This window comes from Schistocerca americana, chromosome 4 (genome assembly GCF_021461395.2).
Source record: "Schistocerca americana isolate TAMUIC-IGC-003095 chromosome 4, iqSchAmer2.1, whole genome shotgun sequence".
NCBI lineage: Eukaryota > Metazoa > Arthropoda > Insecta > Orthoptera > Acrididae > Schistocerca > Schistocerca americana.
Window position 1 is genome coordinate 370696716 of NC_060122.1, and position 25990 is coordinate 370722705.

The 25990-nt window shown below is 38.4% G+C and overlaps 1 protein-coding gene across 1 annotated transcript in view; it reads left to right on the plus strand.

Annotated features, from left to right (window-relative positions):
- The window catches only part of LOC124612254 (conserved oligomeric Golgi complex subunit 6), a 111799-nt gene that overhangs the window by 1127 nt on the left and 84682 nt on the right, over positions 1-25990 (plus strand). The window contains exons 2-3 of the mRNA XM_047140336.1: positions 9676-9839; positions 25075-25294. Coding sequence (XP_046996292.1) covers positions 9676-9839; positions 25075-25294 — 384 coding nt within the window. The remainder of the gene's footprint in view (positions 1-9675; positions 9840-25074; positions 25295-25990) is intronic.

A 25990-nucleotide genomic window follows, 5' to 3' on the forward strand; every position in this document is an offset into this window, starting at 1 on the left:
GACACGGTTTGAATCGTCGCCCTCCCAAATGTGAGTTCAGTGTGCTAAACACTGCACTATCTCACTTAGTATCTTTGTGTTCCTTACGTGAAATGTTTGTTGACAATGGTAGAATCGTCCTGCCGTCAGCTGCAAATGCCATTTCTCAAAATTTTGTCAATAGTGTTTTGTGGAAACAACCTCTAATGACCTTCCTTGAGTTCCCATGGTGGGGATGCCAAACATTTGAGCAGTACTCGAGAATAGGTTGCACTAGTGTTCTATACGTGGTCTCGCTGGTAGGTGAGCCTCACTTTCCTAATCTTTTGCCAATAAACTGAAGCTGACAAGTCGCCTTCCGTACTGCTACTTGTAGGTGCTCGTTCCATTTCATATTGCTTTGCAGTATAAGGCCCAGATATTTAAACAACATGACTGTGTCAAGTAGCAAACTGCTCTAATACTGTATTCAAACATTACAAGATTGTTTTTCCTCCTCATGTTCATCAACATTAATATTGCTACATTAAAAGCAAGCTGCCATTCATCACAACAAATGGAAATTTTTAGTCATCCTATGTATGATGATGTAATGGGAATCAGGACCTAATTTCTCCCATAATTGAGAGATACCATATCACGGATTGCATGGCCCCTCCTGGCGTGGATGTGTGTTTTGTTCGTAGCATAAGTTACTTTAAGTAGTTTGTAAGCCAAGGGACCGGTGACCTTGGCAATTCAGTCCCTTAGGAATTCACAGGGTCAACGTAAAGGTGTTGTTGTTGTGTGTGTGGGGGATGGGGGGAGGGGAATGAGCTGGCCGACCTAGTTTGCAGCGCCAGAATTTGTTGGCAGTAAATTATTATTATTTTATTCTTCTTGAATTGTGATGTTTTGTGTATTTATAGTGTACTGAATGTGTTTTAATTTGTATAGGGGTGTTTGATTTACAGATATTTGAGGTTGTGGTTTTCTTTTCGTAGTTCTAGGTGTTGGTGTTTCGCTATCAATAGTTGTGGTTGACCTACATAGGTCATCGGAAATGACTGATTCTCATTTTCGTGGTTGTTGGTGTTGGTATTTTGGTATCGTAATATGTGGTTCATCTGAATTGATCAAGGGAAATGTCAGATTCCAATTTTCATAGTTTTAATTGTAGGTATTGGTGTTTTGGTATTGTCACCTGTGGTTGACCTATATAGGTCAAGGGAAGTGTCAGATTCCTGCAGATTATATTGGTGTAGTGGACTATTGTAATTTTTTTTTTTCTTTTGTGTTTTGGGATTGTGGTGTGTTTTTTTTCTGTTATATTTAGCCTGTCCTCACCCTAAAACCCCCCAATTTTCCGTGGTTGCCCCGTTAGTTTGATTGTATTTTTGGAGGGAGATGTTATTGTCTTATTTATATGTATTTTCGTGTTTGTTGCCGTGTGTATGTAGTGATGTCATAGGCGCCATATTGGAGATGCTTAGAATAACTTACAGCACAAGATGCTACTACCGTCACAAAGATGGAGAGCAAATCAGTCAAGAAAAGTTATATGAATAGTTTGTATATTAGTGATCTTACATTCAATGGGAATGAAGCATCATGGTATAAACATTACATTGAACTCAAATTATAATTTCGTTAATATTTAGTCGTCTCCTAATACCATTTTAGTCTCTCAAAAGACTTCTTGTGCAGGACAATAAGAAAGACACCATTTGTGGGAAAGTGATTGTAGAGAATTATTTGGTTACGATCAGAGCAATAACTATACTGAAATTGTCGAAATAAATACAGTTGTATATGTAACTGAGAATAATATGCAAATGTAAACACATCACTGATTAAGCTACAGCTCCATACATCCAGTTCATTCCTGCTGTTTGAGGTTCAGCTGGGGGTATTATACAAAACTTGGAGGAATGCAACTTTTTTAATGAAGATCAGTGCAGAATATTGTAGTTTTTAGATAAAACCATTTGCTAATACATAATATGCATTGAAATATATATCATACAAGGCCCCCATCTAATAGAGTGCCAGAAGGGTGCAGCAGATTTAAGCCTGAAAGGGTTAAAGTGCACTTAAGGTGTCAGTGGCTCTTCAGCAGTGTGCTGCTGTCGGCGATTTGTTTCCATTGACCATAGCCAATCGAGTGATCAGATACAGTGGCCACTGAGAATCACTGAATCAATTACTTATTTTGGCAGAAGGTATGAATTGATTACTTTTGTTTTTGACATGAGTGGGATGAGATTTGCAATTATTGATTTGATTATTATAGATTATAAAGTCAGTTATTAGTTTTCATATATATTTCTTGGAAGTACGGAAGCGTCCGATCCCACCCGTCTGCTTTGACCCATGACGTCACAAATATGGCGGAAACAAAAACAAACACACACACTTTCCACAAGAAGCCTAATGACACTAACGGGACAAGCGCGGGAAATGGGGTGTTTTGGGTGGGGGGCAAACTAAATATAAACAAATTTAGACGCCTTGCGTACCTACAACGTGTAAGTGAAGACAGCCATGCATGAATACCGACCCACCTCCCCAGGGGTCGTAACCCCTGCAACCCATAGAAGATAAAGATGCTTCAGTAGCTGATTAGTGTTTTTTGTCTTAAAGAAAAAAAAAAATCTCACGGGATGGAACGAACAGATCAAAGATAAATATAGTAAACTAAAACAGAAACTCGAGGAAACAGATAATTAAAATAAGTAATAAGTGTTTTTAAATTTTAAAAAATCTTACGAGATAGAACGAACAGATCAGAAAAGTAAATAAAATAAGATAAAACGGAACTGGAGACAGCCACACTCAAACCAAACTCCGCGCCGTCATGACGTCACACGCAACACCCTTACGTCACGGGTCAAAGCCGACGCGTTGGATCGGACGCTTCTGTCGACCCTATTTCTTGCATTACAAGTTAACTGGAATATGATAGGATTCCTTGAGGTATACTTTCATATTATAATGTTATAATTTGGTTGTGTGTTGGCGGCACCAACAAACGTGGCTGGCTGTGATAACTGACTGATCTATAGCATCACAATGAGAAAATGACTTGTGGAAAACAGACAGAAGTAATGACCCAGAAACACTTTCTTATTGTAAACAGAACTTTAATGCATTAAGAAAAGTTACAAATAATTTCAGGAGTATGCACATCTTAAATGAATTTGAGAAATCAGACAACAAAATAAAATCAGTGTGGAATATTGTTAAGAGACTGGCAAAGCAGTCATAGAAGTTGACATTATTTCTATTAAAGAGAACAGAAACATTATATAAGACAGTTGATGTGTAATACATATTTTTAATAATTATTTTTTAAAAATAGGTGGAAAAATGTGTGCATATAGTCAGAGAAGAAAGAAAATGTACAGTGAAGAAGTAATTCAGAGGACATCATTTCCTCAAATTTTTGAGAAGTTAATTACTCCAGGGTTGTCACCCACCTGTCTAGTTATGGCATACATAGCCAATCACAGTTTGGATTTCAAAATGGTTATTCTACTGAATCAGCTATTTATATATTTACTGAACAATAATATTGTATTACAGAAGTTTAACTTTTATGGAATACGTACTTTAGCAAATGCCTTGTTTAGTTCTTATTTAAGAAACAGAATGCAGGAACCTACTCTAGGCTGTTCAAATAATGCAAAGAGGGACACCACATCATCTGCATCGGGAAAAATACAGTGGGAGTCCCACAGTTTTGTCATAGGGCCACTAGTGTTCTTGCTTTTTGTTAATGATCTGCCATTTTATTTGAATCAATAGGTAGAATTAATTCGTTTTTTTTATTTATTTATTTTTAAAGTTATACAATCCTTGTTGTAAAGGCGAGCAAAGAAGCTTCAACAGAGAAAATTGTAAATGATGTATCTGTGAAAGGTACTGAATGGTTTTACACAAATAAGCCAGTTTTAAAGTTTGAAGAAACGCAGTTCGTCCAGTTTTAAACAAAAAAAGGTATACCACCACCTATTAACGTAGTACCAACAAGAAGTAATTAATAGGGTAGAAAATTGTAAGTTATTAGGTGTGCATTTTGATGAAAACTGCATTGGGATATAGAAAATAGCATATTCAAAATGGTGCACCCTGGGCAACTTCCTTCAAGAAAAGGACAGCGAAAAGTCTACCCAAACAACGACCATACTGAATCAGCAATCTCCCACGGCCCCACCGGCAGCTGCAAAAGCAAGACAAAAATTGCATTTTTAAATGCCAACTGACAAGGCACTTTAGTTCCAAATTAAATATCCTACAAGTCAATGTAGAAGGAATCTCCAGAGACAAATGCAGATACCTAAGCAGATTGGCAACTGATAATACCATTGACATAATAGCTCTTCAAAAAACTCGCCAACCACCAGAAGCTCCTGAGGCAAGAATTTATGTTACAGGATATAAGCTGGTAGCACACAAACCATCTGCTAACCATGGGTCAGCTATATATAATAGGAACACCCTGTCACCATAGAAAAATTACAGAACAGCAGCATCATGACATTGAAACAATAGCCATCGAAGTTATGGTATAACTATCACGGCTACTTACAAACCACCCAAACAACCTGAGGAAATTCTGTACTTCCCACCTTCCCTCACCCTTGCATATGTATAGGGGACTTTAACAGCCATCACACAAATTGGGGCTACAGCAACACTGATGAAAATGGTGAAAAAGTAGCCCAGTGGATAGAAAAAGATGATCTATATGTGAGATATGATTCCAAGGACCTGAAAACTTTCCAATCTGCAAGATGGAATACAAACACCAACCCAGACTTGTGTATGGTTAGCAAGGACACTAATAACATCCCTGTACCCCATACATAGAAAGTACTAAAGAACTTCCCAAACAGTCAGCACAGGCTTACACTAGTCACATGAGGATAGAATTCCCCCTAGTAAACACCATCAGGAATCCACGATGGAAATTTAACAAAGCAAATTGGCCATTATATACCAAAGAAATTGAAGACAATATTCAATGCATCAAACCTGAAGTAGAAAACTTTAAATGATTTATCAGGATGATTATCACTGCTGCTAAGAGAAACATACCCCGAGGCTATCATAAGGAATATATATCTTGCTGGGATGAAGTCACTGAAAAGCTATACCAAGAGCACAGCGAGAGCAGTGATAACAAAAAGGGAAAACAAATAGTAAAATCATTAAACCAAAAATGGAAACAAAGATAGAAAACATTAAAATCAGAGCTGAACTTTACTCACCCAACAGAAAGGCATGGTCACTACTATGGAAATTGGGCTCTGCTTCTACTAAAATCATCAGTGAATCAACCTTAAGGACCTCACAGATAGCACAACACATTAAACAATGAGCTGAAAATGTTCCTCTCGACTGAACAGCTACAGCTGAAGTAAAGAAAGGGTTAAATGGAATGACTAGAAATCTGTAACCTCACCCCTGTTACTCAAACACTTTCACAGAGTTAGAAATAAAGCCATTAGGAGCCTCAAAAATAGAACCGCTGGCATGGACAAGATCTTCCCAGAATTCATCAAACACCTAGGGAAGAACGGCACCCCTTAGCTAAGAGATTTTCACAACAACTTTCTCAACACCGGGATGATCCCACAGCAGTTTAAAGTAGCTCACACTATAGCAGTACTCAAACCAGGTAAATCACCCAAAGATCCAGCAAGCTATCACCCAGTAGCATTACTGAGCATAAGCTACAAATTGCTGGAATGACTCATACACAACCGTATCTACGAGGGCCGTTCAGAAAGTAACCTCCAGTTGATTTAAAAAAATACACCAAGTTAAATAAAAATATTTTAATATATACATCTTACAACTACATCTTTGCACTATTTTTCTACATAGTCTCCATAGCGATTGAGGCACTTATCGTATCTCTTCACAAGCTTTGAAATTCCTTCTGCATAAAAATCACCCGCTTGTGCCTGGAGCCAGCCTGTGACCGCATCTTTGAGCTCTTCGTCGTCGTCAAACCACTGTGACCCGAGCCATTTCTTCAAATGCATGAAGAGGTGATAATCACTTGGCGCCAGGTCTGGGCTGTAAGGTGGATGGTTGATAACGTCCCACTTGAAGGACTCAAGAAGGGCCGTTGTTCTGCGAGCAGAGTGAGGACGGGCTTTATCGTACAAAAAAACGATACCGGAAGTCAGCATACCACGGCGTTTGTTCTGTATAGCCCATCGTAACTTTTTTATTGTTTCACAGTACACGTCTTGATTAATGGTCGTACCACGTTCCATGAATTCAACCAACAACACCCCTTTGGCATCCCAAAACACCGTTGCCATCAGTTTTCTGGCAGAAAAATCTTGCGAGGCTTTTCTTGGTTTGGTAGGCGAATTTGAATGTGCCCACATCTTTGATTGTTCTTTTGTCTCAGGGTTCACGTACTTAATCCAGGTTTCGTCACCGGTCACGATTCTGTTTAACAATGGTTCTCCTTCGTCCTCATAACGTGACAGAAAGTCTAATGCAGAAGCCATTCTTTGAGTTTTGTGGTGGTCGGTAAGAATTTTGGGCACCCATCGTGCACAGAACTTACGATAACCCAATCTTGCTGTCACTATCTCGTACAAGAGAGTCTTAGAAATCTGTGGAAAACCAGTAGACAACTCCGACATTGAGAAACGTTGATTTTCACGAACTTTTGCATCAACTGTCTGAACGAGTTCGTCAGTCACCAATGATGGTCTACCACTCCTCTCTTCATCATGAACGTTTTCTCGTCCACTTTTAAATAAACGTACCCATTCATGGACAACTCCTTCACTCATAACTCTTGGTCCGTACACGGCACAAAGCTCACGATGAATAGCTGCTGCAGAATATCCTTTGGCTGTAAAAAACCTTATGACAGCACGCACTTCACATTTGGCGGGGTTTTCTATTGCAGCACACATTTCAAACTGCCACAAAAACTAAACTAGCGCAGGTACGACGTTCACTCGACCACGGCTTGATGCCGACTGACCTGTTGAGTGCGTGAACGCACAGATGGCGTCGCTACTCCCCCCACAACCCGCACTGTGACCAATCGGAGGTTACTTTCTGAACCGCCCTCGTATATGGCTGTAGATGAAGTGATAGCACAATTCCAGGTAGGCTTCCACAATAACCGTAGCTGCTGTGAGCAAGTACTGGCTTTGACATCATACATAGAAGCTGGCTTTCAAAGAGGACTGAAACCATCAGTGGCATTCATAGACTTAACAGCTGGCTACGATACTGTTTGGCTGGATGGGCTCATGCTGAAACTGAAGAAATCGATCCCATGCCTTCGGCTCACGACTCTCCTGAAGAACACGCTCACCAGTCGCCACTTTAAAGTGACGAGTGGAATGGTCATAATTAACTTTTTTAAAAATCAAGAATGGACTACCTCAAGGCTTAGTTCTAGCACCACTACTGCCTAACACAGTGAGCATAAAATTCAGATACACTGACAACCTGACCATAGCACTGCAAAGAAAATGTCTTGAACAAGGGGCAAAGACTTTAACAGATGACCTTGAAGTTCTTAACAAATACTACATAAGGTGGCATCTGCATCCCAACCCTTCTAAGACAGAAGTCTGCGCTTTTCACCTCGACAATAAAGCCGCCAAAGAAAGTCTGACCATGTTATATGACCAACAGAGGGCGAAACACAACTTCCGTTCTAAATATTTGGTCGTAACAGTGGACAGGATCCTGACCTACAAAGGACACCATAAAAATGTTGGTCAGAAGCTCAAAGCACAGAATAATATTACTAGGAAATTGGCGGGTAGTTCTGGGGGTCCAGATGCATCAACTGTGCAAACAGCAGCGACGTGAATAGTCTACACCACTGCAGAATACTGTGCTCCTGTCTGGAAGAAAAGTCACCATACCAACATGGTAGATATGCAGCTCCAAAATACCATGCGTATTATCACTGGGACATTAAAATCTACCCCAGTACCATGGCTCTCCGCCATCTTCAACATAGCACTGCCAAAACTAAATGGCAAAAAATATCTGTTAAAGAATGGGAAAAAATTAACACAAGTACATGACACAAAATACCTACCTATTCAAGACGTTATTAGAAATTTACCAAATCACTTATTGAAGACCCGAAACCCAATGTGAAATAACCACTACATAAGAGGAAAGGATAGCTTCAACCTTACAGATGCTTGGGAAAAGGAGTGGACGAACTCAGTCAGTAATTATCACTTTATAGTTCACCCCTCAAAAGCACTAAAAGGGTTCGACTTTGCGAGGAAAGACTGGGTTAAGCTCAACTGTATCCAAAGTGGCCACACTAGATACAAGGCCACTTTCTATAAATGGGGATTCGTAGATAACCCAAGCTGTCACTGTGGAGCACCTGAACAAACTCTGGACCACATCACAAGAGTGTACTCTACTACGAAATTCAGTGGATCAGAAGAGGGCTTCATAGAATCCATACCTCAAGTTATGAAGTGGATCCAAGACCTGTACATCAATGTGTAACCAATAGCTTCTTGTCTCGCATGATACGTGTCACGTACCTGTAATCATATCACATTGACCATTTGCATGTATAAGAAATATTCTATTTACTAGTTCATTATTTTGAATATTTGTGTAGATATTCCTTTGCATTGTAATGACAATTTGTGCATATATGCTGCTGGCATGTCATACAATAAATAGATCTTGCACATTGATGTCTTATGGAATAATATTCTGGGGTTACTCCTCACGTGAGGAAACGGTATTCACCACCCAAAAGAAAGTAATTATAATCATGGGCGGAGTTCACATGTGTACAGCTTACAGGTACCTCATTAATCAGCTGTGAATATTAACCGTGGGCGTAGACTACATTTATTCTCTTACGAAATTTGTTATCAAGAATCCATTTAAGTTTCAGAATAATAGACATTCACAAGTACAACACTAGAAGGAAAAATAATCTGCATTACCCTTTTAGTGAATCTAACATAAATTGGTGAAAGATGCAATTATAAAACTCTTTAGCAATCTACCCATGGATATAAAATATCTCACAGATTGCAAAAATGTTTTCAAATGTAGAAGAAAGATATTTCTCCTTAAGAACTCCTTCTATATCATAGAGAAATTCATGAGTAGAGATAATGAGTCATTAAAAACTCTAAATGGCCAGCACATAGCTATATAAATATTATTTTTTATATATTTTTAAATTGTGTAAAAGTGTTTGATGTTTGTCCTGTTGATTTTTCCAAATCATAATATTTATCATGAATATTAAGTATTTGACAGGGTACTAACTACATGATCTATGCCACATTTGCCCAGTTTTAGTGTTTCTTAGGACCTTTATACTCTTTAACCCTAAATAAACAGATAGAAAGATGGAAATAAAATACTGGCACTTGGTGATTAGTATTAGAGAGACTGGAGTAAAGTAGGGTGTTAGTAATTGTTTTGCGTATTTCATCTGTTGTAATTGTTTGTCGCTTGAAAGGGTGAAGTTTTCAGTTTGGATTGCCACCATTGCATAAAAAGGTCTCATGAACACTTTACACCAAAAAGCAGTTCCATCTGTTCTCTATATTTAGAGCTGAAGGTTGAATATGTGTCATACTTGTTAAAGAATTCTCAATAATAGCGCGAGTTGTTGACTTGCTTCTGAATGTGGGTTCCCTTTTTTTTTTTTTTTTTTTACAGGACTTCCTTTCATCATTTAGGGAAGTGAAAGAAGCATTAGATGCAATCCATAATGATGTTTCGGCTATGAATGATGCCGTTCAGAACATGACAGACCGTCTAAAAGCCACGAAAACAAGAACCCAACAGCTAATTGACCAGACTACAAAACTGCAGTCAGATAGGTAAGCATGTTCTGTATTCACCTCAAATTATCCACTGTAAAAGTAATGATACTCCAAAGATATAAATTTAGCGATTTAGATTAAGATCTCTTTAACGTGTTTTTCTTGAGTTTTTGTTCCAGTAATAATGTTGGGCAGGTGGGAAGTCTTTTTACAATATATCCTTCGTTCCCGTAACCCCCCTAGCCTCAACTTTCTGTATGTGGTGGACCAGCATTCTGAATGAGACGAGATTAATTTTTCAATAGAATATTTAGATTTTCAATATTTGTTCTTGGTACAGAGTATTTGCAGTACGCTAAAGAGTCATGACAAGGATTTGGCTTGTGCATTGCTGAATAACACCGCCAACCCACACCTGGTTCACATGCTCACCATTCTCACAATCAGTTATGCTGATTTGGTAATGCATTGGTGAGGCATTGCTGATTTCAGTACACTTCCAAAGTACCCTCAAATAATAAATCAGAGAGCTGTAAATGGTAACGGGTGGCCGCAGGGCGGCCTGATGAGAGTTAGCAGGGACAGATCTTGGCCCCTCTTAGCACTCAGTCCTCGACCTACTCAGATATTCCTTCCCATCCCTTCACAGTCTGTCGGCAGCCTCCCTGGTGTCTCACTTCATACCCCTAGTGGAAGATTTTTCTGAATAAATGTAGCACACAGCCAATATCTGAAAAGTATCCTACCATTCGTATTTAGTAATTTTATACACTCATAGAAGATGCCCACTTCCTGCAGTATCATTGCCCTTGTCCAGTGCTGGACAATCTGGTATCAGACTGTGGGATCCAAATGCACTGTTCGATCTGGTGTAAGAATGTATTTTCCATTGCAGTTGATTGCCGCACTAGAATTGCTCTTTGGCAGATGGGTTTCTACAAAACATAGCGAGGTTAAAGTTTTCGAGTGACACATGCTCCTATGTCGAATTTGCTGATGCATTAAGAGATGCAGAAACATTTGAAGCCTTCGTGCTCAATTTAGCAGAGCACTCTTCACTCAGAAGAGAAGTCGGTTACTATAGAGACTGTTTATCTACGCTATAGCAAAAGCCGAATGAAGATTTTGCCACGTCTTATCACACGTATGTACTGAGATAGGAGGCTACTTGGGATCAGCTGACAATTGAGTCAGCATCTTCATACACAGACTACACCCATAGATATGTAGAGGGTGGCCTCACATACTTCACTGCACAAAGCTCTAAGGTTAGCTAAGCGATGCGAGGAGGCAGGACAGTTTGTTTCTGCTCCATCACAAAGCAATGAGCCACACTCTGTTTTTGTAAATGGCATGCTCTGCAAACATTTTGGAAAACCTAATCATTCAACCAAATATTATTGACACTATGTTGTACTGTAAGGGGCATTCAAAAAGAAATGAGCCGGAGGCTAGAGTGCACAAACCTGTGACAGGAGAGTAATACCGTGGCGTGTGGAATGAGGTGTGGTTCTGACCAGAGCATGGAAGTTGACAGCCTGTCCGTAGAGGGCACACTTGCACATTACGTGACTATATAGAGCAGCTAGCAACAGCATGCATCAATCGTCCAAGCTGCATTGCAAACTGTGATGTGGAGGCATAAAAAGAAGAGCAAGGAGGTGTTGTTCGTTTTCTGACAGCGAAAGTAGGTGGAGGAACGGACATTCATCAACAAATGTCACAAGTGTACGACAAACAGTGCCTGTCCCTTGCTAGGGTCAAGGCGTGACACAAGCGCTTCAGGGAAGGACGGGTGTCATTAGCCGATGATGCACTGTCTGGAACACCACACTGCCTTACCGATGACATCACCCAGCTGGTGGGTGCACTCGTTACCCGGGACCACCGAGTGACAGTGAAAGCCATAGCCGCCGTGGTTAGATTGAACATCAGAAGTGTTCACACCATCATGAAGGAACAACTGCACATGTGCAAAGTGTTTGCCCAATGGGTGCTCCATAGTCTTCAACCACACCAGGAAGCACGTTTAATGGCCCACTGTCTTGCTCATCTGCAGCACTATGCTCGGGAAGGGAATGTGTTCCTGGCACGAGTGGTGGGCTTGGGATGCGTCATGGTGTCATTACCAGAATCAAAACGACAAAGTCTCCAGTGGAAGCATCCAGGATCACCACATCAAATAGAGCCAAGGCCATCCACATGAGTGAAGGAAAGGTTATTCTGACATTCTTCTTTGACCAAGATGGTCCGCTTCTGATTCACTTTGCCTGCTTTCTTTATTTCGTTATGTTGTCCCCAGTGTCGCTGTACCACATTGCTACACTGGTTGAAATGTGGGTTGTGGAAGTAGAACATAGGCTACTTTAAATAATGTAGCTGATAGATGCACAGTTGCGTTTCACTGTCTTTTACTTTCACTTTTCACAACCCCCCAGTAATAAACAGTTATATGTGGCCAGTGCACTATTGTTCTAACTTCCCATAAACCTCATTAATAGTTTGCAGGCAAATGCCCACATACTGCTACAATAGTTTACTGTTGAACATCTACGAGCAGTAAAAGCATAACCACATAATTCACAGTTCTTTCGGAATAATCAGGTACATATGGAACAGACACTGTCATTGCTTTAACACATGGCCTATTGTTGTAACACTTATTTCACTGTTAAGCTGATGCATTGTTGTTCTAACCAACACAGGCTTCTTGTCTGAAACTCAGTCGTGGACTGACTGTCTCTTGATCAAAAATCAGGCCCTTATATATCATCACAATAATAGGTACTGAAACTACACATTGTTCGAAGTTAAATTTACAGAAATGGCAATTAAAATGTAACTCATTAAATTAACTGAATACAACAAAAAATTTATTCTTTTTAACACTTTCTTCTACTACAAGAGTTAGGCCAAATTATTTGTTTAAATCATGAAATTAACAAATATAATTGTGCAAACAATACTTTTGACAAAACTGTTAATTACTTTGGAATTAATTAAGGGCTGGTTTTGCTAACATGTTTCCAACTAGAACCAAATAGATTCTTTAAGAATACTAGCACTTCGTCTTCCAAATGTTTACAGTTATTACAGAATTTATATTTGTTTATATATCAACAGTAGAATTTAAGTTACAAAACAATTACTCATTTCACCGTATAATGAAAGACACTAAATAGGAATAGTCAAAGTAAATTAGAAAATCAATTACATACATAAAACTAAGCACAAAACTAGATCTGGTGCTCAATTCTTCAAAACTGAGGGCCTACCTTTCTCTTATACGAAAAGGCATATCACACTCGTGTATGTTAGTGGTAATTAGTTCAAATTAAAATAATTAATTTAAGGAGGCAGATGGTAAAACAAGAGGGGAAGTAAAAATATCCCAGCTTGCTTCATCACAACTTCCTGCAGCACGGGACAGCAGTGAATGCCCAGCATTACTCACAAACCTTGACCACCCTTCGCCAAGCAATCAAATCAAAACGATCAGGGAATCTCACCCGTGGGGTCATTCTGCTCCACAACAATGCAAAGCCTCATACAGCTAGCATAGTCGCAGCACTCTTGCAAAAATTGAAATGGGACATTCTTGGCCACCCTCCATACAGTCCGGATCTCTCTCCCTGTGATTACACCATCTTTGGTCCCCTTAAAAAGGCTCTAAGGGGGGCAAACAATTCACCTCAGATGACGATGTCCACCTATATGTGGAGAACTGGTTAACATCACAACCTCGGGAGTTTTTTGAGACAGCTATTTACTGCCTAGTGTAACAGTGGGACAAGTGTCTTTAAGAGCCAGGGTCAATACTTCTAACATACGGGTACTGGTTTCTGTAATTATGCCTCCGGCTTGTTTCTTTCTTTAAAATTTTTTTTTTTTTTAACAGCTGCTCACAGAATTAGCAACAGTGGAATTTTCTGCAAAACAACACACAAAATGCAGGTGCCAGAATGAAATTTTCACTCTGCAGGGGAGTGTGCGCTGATATGAAACTTCCTGGCAGATTCCAACTGTGTGTTGGATCGAGACTCGAACTCGGGACCTTTACCTTTCGCGGGCTAGTGCTCTACCAACTGAGCTACCCAAGCACGACTCGCGCCCCTCTCCTCACAGCTTTACTTTTGCCAGTACCTTGTCTCCTACCTTCCAAACTTTACAGAAGCTCTCCTGCAAACCCTGCAGAACTAGCACTCCTGAAAGAAAGAGTATTGCGAAGACATAGCTTAGCCACAGCCTAGGGGATGTTTCCAGAATGAAATTTTCACTCTGCAGCGGAGTGCGCTGATATGAAACTTCCTGACAGATTAAAACTGTGTGCCGGACCAAGACTCGAACTCGGGACCTTTGCCTGTAGGGTTCACAGGAGAGCTTCTGTTAAGTTTGGAAGGTATTAGACGAGGTACTGGCAGAAGTAAATCTGTGAGGACGGGGCGTGAGTCGTGCTTGGGTAGCTCAGTTGGTAGAGCACTTGCCCGCGAAAGGCAAAGGTCCTGAGTTCGAGTCTTGGTCCAGCACACAGTTTTAATCTGCCAGGAAGTTTCAAAATGCAGGTGATTTTTGAAACTGGAGATATCAGTGAGCCAAATATAATATTTGAAAGTAATTATAACAGTATAGGTCACAAGGCATGTTTATTGAAGGGTGACCTGTTTCAAACCACATGATCATCATCAGACCTACGGCTGTAATATAATACAGGATATAAATTAAATGGATACATTATAAGAATTTAAAATTAGCTATAAAATTACAAAATGTAGATATACCCATCTGATGGACAGCAGTTGTGTATGGAGCAGGAACCACTGAATGACTATAGTAAACTGCTGGAGAGAGCTGTACAGCTATTTCTTAAATACTGTAGGCTCCACCTACAGCTGACAGCATGATGTGGGTGTTAGCCAATCAGGTATAATTCAAGAGAATTATGTGCAAAAAATGTACTTATTAGTAAATAAAACATCAAAATTATGTAAAATAATTTTACATTAAAGCAGAAACAGTTCGTTACCATAGCTATTGTAAGGAAATATACTAAAAACTTTAAAAAGGAAACAAACTAACCACATTTGCTGTCTATAGGCTGCCCTCTAGGGGCACGCTGGAAAATAATAACAATGTTGTTGATTTCTATGGAGATCATGGATACCATACCAAAGATCACTGTGAATTCCAAAACTTTTTTACAGTAGAGCATGAAAATAAAAAGAATATCTATTTTCTAGTGCTTACAATTTCAAATCAAAACAGAAAACACTGTCGCTACGGTCGCAGGTTCGAATCCTGCCTTGGGCATGAATGTGTGTGATGTCCTTAGGTTAGTTAGGTTTAAGTAGTTCTAAGTTCTAGGGGACTTATGACCACAGCAGTTGAGTCCCATAGTGCTCAGAGCCAGAAAACACTGTTTTGCTATTTGCAGAAAACCAGCATCAACAGATATAATAATTAATGCTACTTCATGTCATATTACTGAAAATAAAAAGCATCCTTCAAAACAATGATACATAGGTTATTAAAATTCTCTCTTCAACCTGATGCAGTCCAAAAAGAAACTGGTACTTCAAAACAATTTCTGTTGTCAATAACTGTAGTGCTAGTCAAGTCGGCTTTTTATGTCAAAAATTACAACAAACAAATAGCATTGTTACATGGGACTTTATTGGCGAATCTAATAAATATCAAAATTCTGACATCTGTAAAATACAGTGCAATGACTGCAATAAGCAATATATTGGAAAAACTGGTTGTAACATTTTAATATATTTTAGATAGCATACTACTGGTACTGCACTTATCAAATCCTTGTTTGGACAGTGTCTTGATGAACAATATCACTCTGAAGGTTGCATTTCTAGCAATTTGAAAATTCTACGTAATCTACCTAAACAGAAACTTCGTAATATGTTAGAAGAAACCAAAATTACTTTTTTACATCTTAGTACATTGTTATTACAATTAAAAATAGTTGGCATATTAGGTCAGTCATGGCAACACATTTTTCATTTATATTTGTTCTTCCAGAAATCATTTTAATTTATTTATTTTCAACATCACTCAATTTCACCAGGTTATTTTAGAAATATAGGCATATATTTTTCCTGTAGTGTTGGTAGCCTCTCATACCACTCTTGTTACTATTTGCTACAATATTACAATCTACAGGTATTAATATAGATTGATTCGTACATTAATGGCTACTGCTTATTTATATCCTGGGCCAGCATCTTTGGAGCATTATCTACTTCATTTATCAATGTTTATGGCTGCTTCAGTGGAAACCACCTATCAGCATCCTCCGTCTCCATAGTAACTAACTGCTTCGTATATCTATGGAAAGTCATCTACTGGACATCACCTATCGATATTCACAGCCATCTCTTTAGAAATTTCCCTGATGCTACATCTTTGGTATGGCGTCCATCATCTCCATACAAACCAACAACATCGTAATTATTTTCCAGCGTACCTCTCGAGGGCAACCTATAGACAACAAATGTGATATTTGTTTGTTTCGTTTTTGAAGCTTTTAGTATATTTATTTGACAATAGCTGTGTTAACAAACTGTTTCTTCTTTAATATAAAATTATTTTACATAATTTTGATGTTTTATTTATTAATAAGTACATCTTTTTGCACATAATTCAATTCATACCTGATTGGCTAACACATCATGCTGTCAGCTGTGGGTGGAGCCTCCAGCATTTAAGAAATAGCTACACTGCTCTCTCCAGCAGTTGACTATCGTCATTCAGCAGTCCCTGCTTCCTAAACAACCATTGTTCATTAAAATGGGTATATCTATGTTTTGTAAGGTTATAGCTAATTTTATTACATTACAGCTGTAGGTCTGAAGACAATCATGTGATGATTGAAACTGGTCACCTTTTAGCAAATGTGCCTTGCGATCTAGACTGTTATAATTATTTTCGAAAATGCAGCTCCACTGTGGGGAAACATTAGTGGAGCAGGCCTCGCCAGCTATCCTTGCCTCTCATCGAGAGAAATTAATCCTGTCCGATATGGAAATGCGTACGAGGTGGCTAATGTCATTTTAAAAGGTAGGATGAGGGGAAGGCCTGTCAAAGTGTTTAGAAGGCACAGGGCTCAAATTAGAATATTGTTTTCTTATAGTGACAAGTGTGCGCACCGGCTGCTTCTGTGGGCCACTTGAGAACACTGGTTCGTACCGATTCGGAATAGTATACTGTTATTGGTACCATAACCTACTGTGGTTACGCTTTCTGCTATAATCGTACATTTCTCTCAAAATTATCAAGTTACTTTAACTGACAGCAGACTTCTATTCAACAATTCTTCCACACCCACTATTAGGTTCATTTTACTTAAATACATAATAAAAATTTTAAATCTTTTCTTCTGTATTTGCCTGAAATGCCTTTTGTGCTGCCATAATCGACAGCTTGCCTACGCTGCCTAATAAACAAAAGCTTGCCTTCTGCAATCAATTGATAAATTATTAGTTCCAGAGCAAGGCCAAATTACTCTTAATCATGCCTCTGTGCACATCGCCGATTGGAATACACAAGAATACATGCATGGAGTGATTATACCCAGTTTCATACCTGTCCCATCAACTCTTGTTTTCTGTGGACTGGCCATATGGATCACATATAACACGGGATATTGTTAAGTGATTCAAATCACCAAAACCAGCTGTACCCAAGCAGCAGTCATTAGGTGACTCTCATAACTAAAGACATTTTGAAATATGTTGCCACACCTGGGATCGTCTCCATGCCACCACACCATCCATCAGCACACCACTTCAATTGACCACATATTACCATTGTTGTTAACTAAAATTGCCCAATTCAGATATCAAAATTTATTGTAATATTACTTGTAAAGAAGATAGAATTACTAACTTTGTACCCTTGCCCCTTGTTTTCTAACTTCAGAAATTATAATGTTTTTTAGTAAACACCAAGGGAGCACTTTCCATATATTTAATCATTCCAATCATTTGAATAGTTCAACCATTTTATTTGCAGTCTCGAAAGGAAGTAAACTGCTCCTATGGAAAGGGATGGAAATATACATGGTTGGCTAATAGGCTGAATGGAAGCAGCTTAATTTTTCATACAATATTTCAATTTTTGTTTTTCTGTTTTTATACTCTGTACAGAGTAACTGCATTTTACTGAAGAGTCATGACCAGTCTCGAACTGGTATGGTACCAGATACATCTGCCAGCCCATGCCTTATTCACATGCACACCATTCTTATAGTCGGTAATGTTGATGGAGTGAAGTCTTGTTTAGTCATTGCTGATGGAGGTACACTTCCAAATTACCCTCCAGTAACAAATCAGAGGGCTGCAAATAGTCACGTGAGGGCCCGCGAGATGTACTAATGAGAGTGGCCTGGTACAGACTTGTCTTCCCACCCCTCTTTCGGCAATATGCATCTCAGTCTGTTGGTGGGTCATTCCATAGTAACGTTACATATTGATGTTTATATTATAAGTTTTGGACAACTAACAGAAGGAAATGTTTCTATTGAACATTTTATATGCCTCAAAACAGAGTTTATACAGAATGCTCCATAAACCTTTATCACAATAATTGTTACGTTACTATATTTATAAAACCAAATCTTATAATTATTGTTGGTAACTGACGTTACACTTCCAAGAAATGGCTTTTGCATATGATAAAGAAAATAAAAACAGTCTGCTCTGTTTTATGTGAACATCAGATCTAATAAGTACTTTAACAAAGTTCCAAACATTTAATCTCCAATAGAATAAATATTAAAACATAATGAACAGGTAACTCACGTTACAACATACGCTAACTCACGTTACAACATACGCTAACTCACGTTACAACATACGCTAACTCACGTTACAACATACGCTAACTCACGTTACAACATACGCTAACTCACGTTACAACATACGCTAACTCACGTTACAACATACGCTAACTCACGTTACAACATACGCTAACTCACGTTACAACATACGCTAACTCACGTTACAACATACGCTAACTCACGTTACAACATACGCTAACTCACGTTACAACATACGCTAACTCACGTTACAACATACGGTAACTCACGTTACAACATACGGTAACTCACGTTACAACATACGGTAACTCACGTTACAACATACGGTAACTCACGTTACAACATACGGTAACTCACGTTACAACATACGGTAACTCAAGTTTCATTGTCACAGATCACAGTCAAACTTGAAATAACCATGGGAATTTACAACACATGGAGGGTTAACTTTTCTGACAACCTTGTCTTTAGTGTAGTATATCTCATCTTCAATTTCAGGCCACTTCCAAAACTTGCCATCTTTCATCACAACATCAACTTTAAACTCACCGTTTTCAATTTTCGTAACATTACCAGGAAAATGTGAATTGTCATATTTTACCACCACTCAGTCATCTACTTGTATATCTAGTGATTTTTCTGTTCTTTTAGTGTTTTCCTCTGCAGCTGATGAAGTGGTGTGTCCCACAACTTCATTATTATAGAGTTCCAAGTGATGAATTTTAGAAATGTTCAAGAAAGGCTTGCAGTTCTTGATTAAGGCCGAGAGATGTAGTGTTTTGCTTCTTTAGCTAAAGTCTTCTTCACCCATAAGAATTGCTCTCGTGTTAGAAGAATAATTCAACAATGCTTTTACAAAATCTATTGCATTGTTTACAACACATTTCTGGCTTTTCACAAGAGACCAAACTTTGCGTTTGACAGCCCCACCAATTCCATCCACTGGCCCCTTCCCATAAGAAGCTGCAAAATACTTCCATGTAATTCTTTTGGCATGACTCGTACTTAGAACTTTTATAGCCTGTGCAATATATCTGTTTTTAAACTGGGCAGCAGGACCATCTGACCAGATTGTAAACTCTCTAATATTTTTTGGTAGTTCTTCAAGAAGTCTATCAACATAGAGAACGATAGTGTTATTTGTGTGTGGTCCAGATTATCAGATACCAACACATAGGGATGAGAAGTACCTGAATGCCAAATAATGGCAGTAAAAATACTAATTTGATTCTGCTGCCAGTGTGATTTCATCTTGACTTACACATGTAAAATTTTCAGAAAAATCAATTTGCATCATGGCAGTTAGCATCACAGAAGACAGTGATTCCTTATCACTCTGATAGTTCTTTGATTGTTCTCTCTTAAAGTAGCAGTGCTCTAAAAATTTAGGTCCTATGGTAAGAATATGATCAATAAGATTCTATAATGTGCCTTCTTCCTCTGCTTTCAAAATTCTGCCATTACTCTCATGTCACACATACCATTTCACGTTCTACTCTTGTACACCAGTACATAAATCAAGAAGTTTAACTGTCAATAAATCTTTACATTTCATGCACTTTCCCAACCAACAATTGGCTGTAGGCTCTGCACATAGAAAAAATTCTGTCCAGTTACTGGTGTACTTAGTGGTTTGAGGTACTATGCTATGAAGAGAGTTAACAGCACAGATGAAATTCTTGTGATATCTGCAGACACACATGTTGTGTGGAAGTTTATTGGCAAGCGTGACATGTTTGGGTCTTAATTCTGCGAATTTGCTTTTATCGGTCACTTTGCCATTTTCTTCACAAAACATTACATGGGCTTCTTTCAAAGAAAACATAAAGTGTCGTACTTGCAACTTACCTTACCTTTCTCATCTTTTACAGTCACAATGTCTTTGCGTCCAGGGGCCTGTCCGCTAATGTCATCCCTTTCATAGAATTTGGTCACTGTGCTGCTTATTTCATCACTTACTTTTTGTTTAGACTCTTTCTACTACTAAAGGTTCAACATATGTATGATACAACCTTCTAATAGCACATTTTTGTTTTATGGGTGATGCTGGAAGTATGTGTTTCACTTTTGATACAGCTTTTCCCAATGAAGACCTGTTTTTATGTGGTGGAGAGGCAGAACTACTTGGTGTAGCTGAAGGAGCTTCCTTTAGCCACTTCCTGTACGTGGCAATGCTTTCTTTAACATTCCGTTTCCTGTCTGCAGCAATCTTTTCTTGTTCTCTTTTACTAAAACAGTTTTCCTGTTCCTGCTTCTTTTTCCTGAATTTTTGTGTAGTTTCCTTGTGTTTGATATTTTATACTCTTCGTACCTGCCTTCATCTTTCATTTTCTGCCATCTTCGTCTCATCTTTTCAGCTGCACTTAGTCATTCTGCAAAAATTGCGAATTGTTGTAAAATAGAAATAGCTATTCCCTATGGGATTTTATGTGGCATGTGGAGATATTTGTTGCAATATATTGTTAGTTGTGTTGTATGTAATTCAGAACCAATGTGACTGCTCAAAATTATAACTAATCCTACAAAAATTATGGTAACTCACATTACATACATAAAGATAACTCACGTTACATGAATTAAATATTCTATACCAGGAGAAGACTTCCAGGAGGAAATTTATTTGAGATACCAAATTGAGGTACACTTATGTGAAGGACAGCATGGCATATAAGCTTCTGTATTTAAATGTATTTTGTGAAAATCTTTAAAAAATTGGCATTTGATAACTCTTGTTATACATTTTGGGTTAGGTTATATAAATGTTTTTGTATTTATTATGCTTAAATTGTTTTCTTCTGGAAATGTACCAAAAAGAAGACGAAGTTATGCACTTTAAAGTGATGTACAAACCTTAAAGAATTATAATAAATTTCATGATTTTTTTCTTACCTTGAAATCGATCAAATCTTCTGCTTGAACAAACTCGACAATCTAATCTTCAAAACAATGGCTCCCACAAGTAAACAATAGGTTTTGGAGGGAAAAATCAATCTTGCCAACAAAATTCAATGCCCAACCTACATAAGTAACAGGGGAAAAAATTCCCACAGAAAAATTATTTTTTTTATAATGATTCCTCGTTTACATTGAATGACCCTGGTGCCTCCCTAGTGCTACACTTTGTACGTCATCCTGGTAGTTTTTTTCTAAATAAACGTGGCACACCAGCCAGTTTCTCAGAAGTACACTACTGTTCTTATTCAGTAATTTCGTGCACTCTCTGGCACCCACTTCCTGCAGTAGCAGTATCCTCATCTGGTCCAGGATAATCTGGTGTCAGATCACAGGGTCTGAATGTACCGTTGGATCAGGTACAAGGTCTGTTCATAACATTCTGGAACTATGGCCACAAAATTTTTCTCCCCTTACCTTTTACTTATTGTGCACGATCTCCTTTGAAATACTCTCCTACACAATTGATACACTGTGCCCAACACCATTTCCACTTCTAGAAACAGTCTTGGTACTCTTTATGCTGGATTGTGTGAAGCGCCATCTACGAATTTTCTTTTATCTCATATTGCAAATCTTTGTCCTTTCAACAGGGTTTTCAACTTTGGAAATAAAAGAAAGTCTGCAGGCGCCAGGTCTGGAGAGTACAAAGGATGAGGCAGCGCAATGATTTTGTTTTTTGTGCAGTAGTCATGCACCAGCAGGAATGAATATATATAGTGTGAAGTGTCACAGAGGTACACAGTAAAAAAAATGGATGACCAGATGATGAGAGCATGATTCCCAAAATATGTAGACAAATGTTAAAATTTCTTTATTGTGCAACTGTTATTCACTAATCTTTGATAACAAGTAAACCTTTTGCATCAGTGAATATGTGTGGTTGTGAGTACACAGAGATGAAGCTCACAGCTCTGATTATTTTCTGATGATATATTAAGAGAATACTGAAATATTTGTAATACTATGAAAAGGTTACATTGCTACTCACCATATAGTGGAGATGCCGAGTCATAGACAAGCACAACAAAAAGACTGCTAAACAAGTAAGTTTTCAGCCAAAAGACCTTCTTCTGTATTTGGTAAAACACACACACACACACACACACACACACACACACACACACGACCACTGTATCTGGCTGCCAGAGCCAGACAGAAGAAGGCCTTTTAGCTGAAAGCTTACTTGTTTAGCAGTCTCTTTGTTGTGCCTATCTGCGACTCAACTTCTTTACTATATGGTGAGTAGCAATATATCCTTTTTGTAATATTTTCATTATTCCAGTCTGAATTTTCCATTGTTTGAAATATTTTTAGTTGTAGATAACAAGTAAGTGAGATGTGGTCAGTGTACCTATCACCTTCAAGATGAAATGATTGGTAGAGAAGCACTCACAGTGTGTTACAACTGTTAGGTTTATAAGCATTTCTTTTTCTCTAGAGTGGAAGAAGACACTATATATATATATGTAGATATCCGGGGGTGATAACTATATATAGGGTCCATCAAAAATATTTGCGTACATGTGAATGGTAACAGAAAATTTATTTTTGTACCTACAAGTGTACTTTCTAGTTAAACTAAATGTTCCGTATGGTGGCTAATAGAAATATTCATAACCATTGACCTTCAGCACTGATACATTTCTGAGTATGAGTCACAACAGATACCTTAATTCACACTAAAGTGTCCAATGGAACATCTGTACATGTTGCTTGAATCTCATTCAAAAGTGTGTAGAGGCTACAACATTTGACAGTATTCCTCCTCTTTTAACTGTGCCCCATTAGGAATAAATTGAGTAGTGTAAGGTCTAGGGAGCATGCAGGAAACTCAATATATCTCCTGTATCCTACAGACAGGGTTGGCAAATTTTGACTCAGATACTCACTCTGCTTCAATGTCTACGACGATGACAACAACAACAACAACACCACAGATTCTATTAAACACAATATACATACAAATGAATCACAGAAAGTAACAGTTGCTGACTCTTCTCAAAACACACAAAACAAAAGCTTTCTGGTGGAGGATATCTTTTAGTCAATACAGTACTCTGGAAGTTTTTTGACTAACTCACACAGTAGTGCAGAACACTGTAGATGCAGCTGGGAAGCTCTCAAATACAAACCACACTCTCTATGTTCTCACTTGACTTGGGTTCATTCACTGAAAACACAACAGTTGATTGAGTGGTGCGTGAAGACAATGCCGAATTAGGTAGACAGGCAAGTCTGTGTGCTAGCCAAACTTTACAGTATGTAACAACAAAATCCAAATCGCAGCCTAGCAGAAAATCACGTTGGGCTAGGATGACATCAGTACCCGCACCATAGGGCTCGCTGTGAACATTGGCTGGTTGTGACTTATGGATGTGTGCATAACTGTATCTGCTGATCAATTAGTGTGTCCCAGTATGATTAAAAGACACACATATCATATGTCATTAAACAAATAAAGGAGAAAATGTAAACTGCAAGCATTGTTAGGTACCTTCTTCCAGTTACAGCACCTTCATAAAGGAAAACCCCAACAAGTCATCTAGGAGCTAAGCCGCACTAAATCTCTGCTCAAGACAAATTCACAGCATTTTCAACTGTGGTCTTGGCTTGTTGATTGTATTTCATCTGACCAACCGCGCCCTACTACCCATAATAGGTAGTTCACTTGTAACCATCCCTGAACCCATCCACAAAATTATACCCTGGAATCTGGTTCATCTTCACTTAGCTGTTGCACTAGTCTTCAAATGAAATAATGTGATCTGCTTCTATTCAGAATGCGTCATGTACTGTTAAAGCTTACATCACTTTCATGTGACCCTTGCCGTGAACATTTTTGTGGTGAAAAGCTGAAACCCTTTCAGTACTATATTTGAGAATTAATCATTTGTAAACATGTTGGGTCACCTTGGTGGGCCTTACTGCACATCACACACTGTTTGATCCACCTTGTTTTAGTCTCATAGACACACACTTATTAACTTAGCAATCGCTAATCTTGACTTGTTCTACATTCCGGAAGGTACCCCTAAGTGGGATCTAAAGAACATGATGACTGGATGATTGGATCAGCCCCTTATCAACTTCTCCTCTCTCTCCGAATTGCATCATCAATTTCAAACTTCCAGTACTACTTAATAACCTCCTTCCACTCTACAAAGCTTAAACAGACATCTGCCATATTGATGTTAAAAAAATGTAATGTTGTCAGTAGGAAAATAAAATTTCTGTGACACTTAAAAGTTTGGTTATATTTTTCCACATGCCCCTTATGTATCTTGATATTAAGCTGAATTCATACTGTGTCAAAGACTTTCCATTATCATGATGTAGAGTAAAAAAGTACATTATTGTAATGTCAGTTATTTATTAGTGGATGTTCCAAACCCATTCACCAGGTGTCATTGTTCTTGTTATCATCATCATCATCATCATCATCATTATTTTAATTATGACTTGTGTTTATTTTAGTACCTTGAAATGTCGGTGTCATTCTGCTTTCAGCCAGAAGTTGACTCTTCAGCAGAAAATGGCAGATGCATTTCTGAGAAGTTTCCAACTGTCATCTTCAGAGCAAACTGTACTGAGAGATGGTGCAATTACTGAAGAATTTTTTAGTGCTTTGGAGCGCGTGCAGTCTATTCATGGCAGTTGCCGTACTCTGATGCAGAGTGGCCACCAGACTGCAGCACTTCAGATTATGGAACAAATGGCTTTATATCAGGTGCTGTTCCATCCTTTTCAAACATTTTTATATACAGTAACAACACTGGCAAAAAAGGTCACACGTGCAGCAAGAATGACCCGGTCACAGGATAATATTGTCCAGTTGCATATCAGGAATAACATGTAACTGATCAATTTTTTATAAAATAATTTAAATGGATACATAAAAATCTACTTATCGAGTGGCAGCAGAACACACACATAAAAGGAGGTTTTAATTAGAATCTTCTTTTAAGTATCTGTTCTGCCACCACTTGGTGAGAAGATTTTTTTTAATCTATCCAAGTAAATTATATAAATGATCAAGATTACTGCAATCTGCACTTACTGACAAACACCAGAGAACACTAGTGGCTCCTAATAACATCATTAGTAAGATTTGTGCAGATTCACAAAGTCAGCAAACACAGCTAGGGAATACATAATGTGGCTCATAGACATGTAAATACCAAAAAAATGTCAAAATGCTCTCTCAGAAGTAACCTAAAATCATATTAATGCCTTCCCAAATCATTATAGCAGGGCCGGCTGTGGCTCTCAAACTTCATAATTTCCTGGAATTACTTTGTATATTATGTACAGAATGCAACCTTACTGCTTACCATTCCAAGACAATATCCTAGTGCAGCCTTAGAACAATACATTTTCAGTTCGTACAATGACAGATGTGATTTCATGCTCTGGCGTAGGTAAG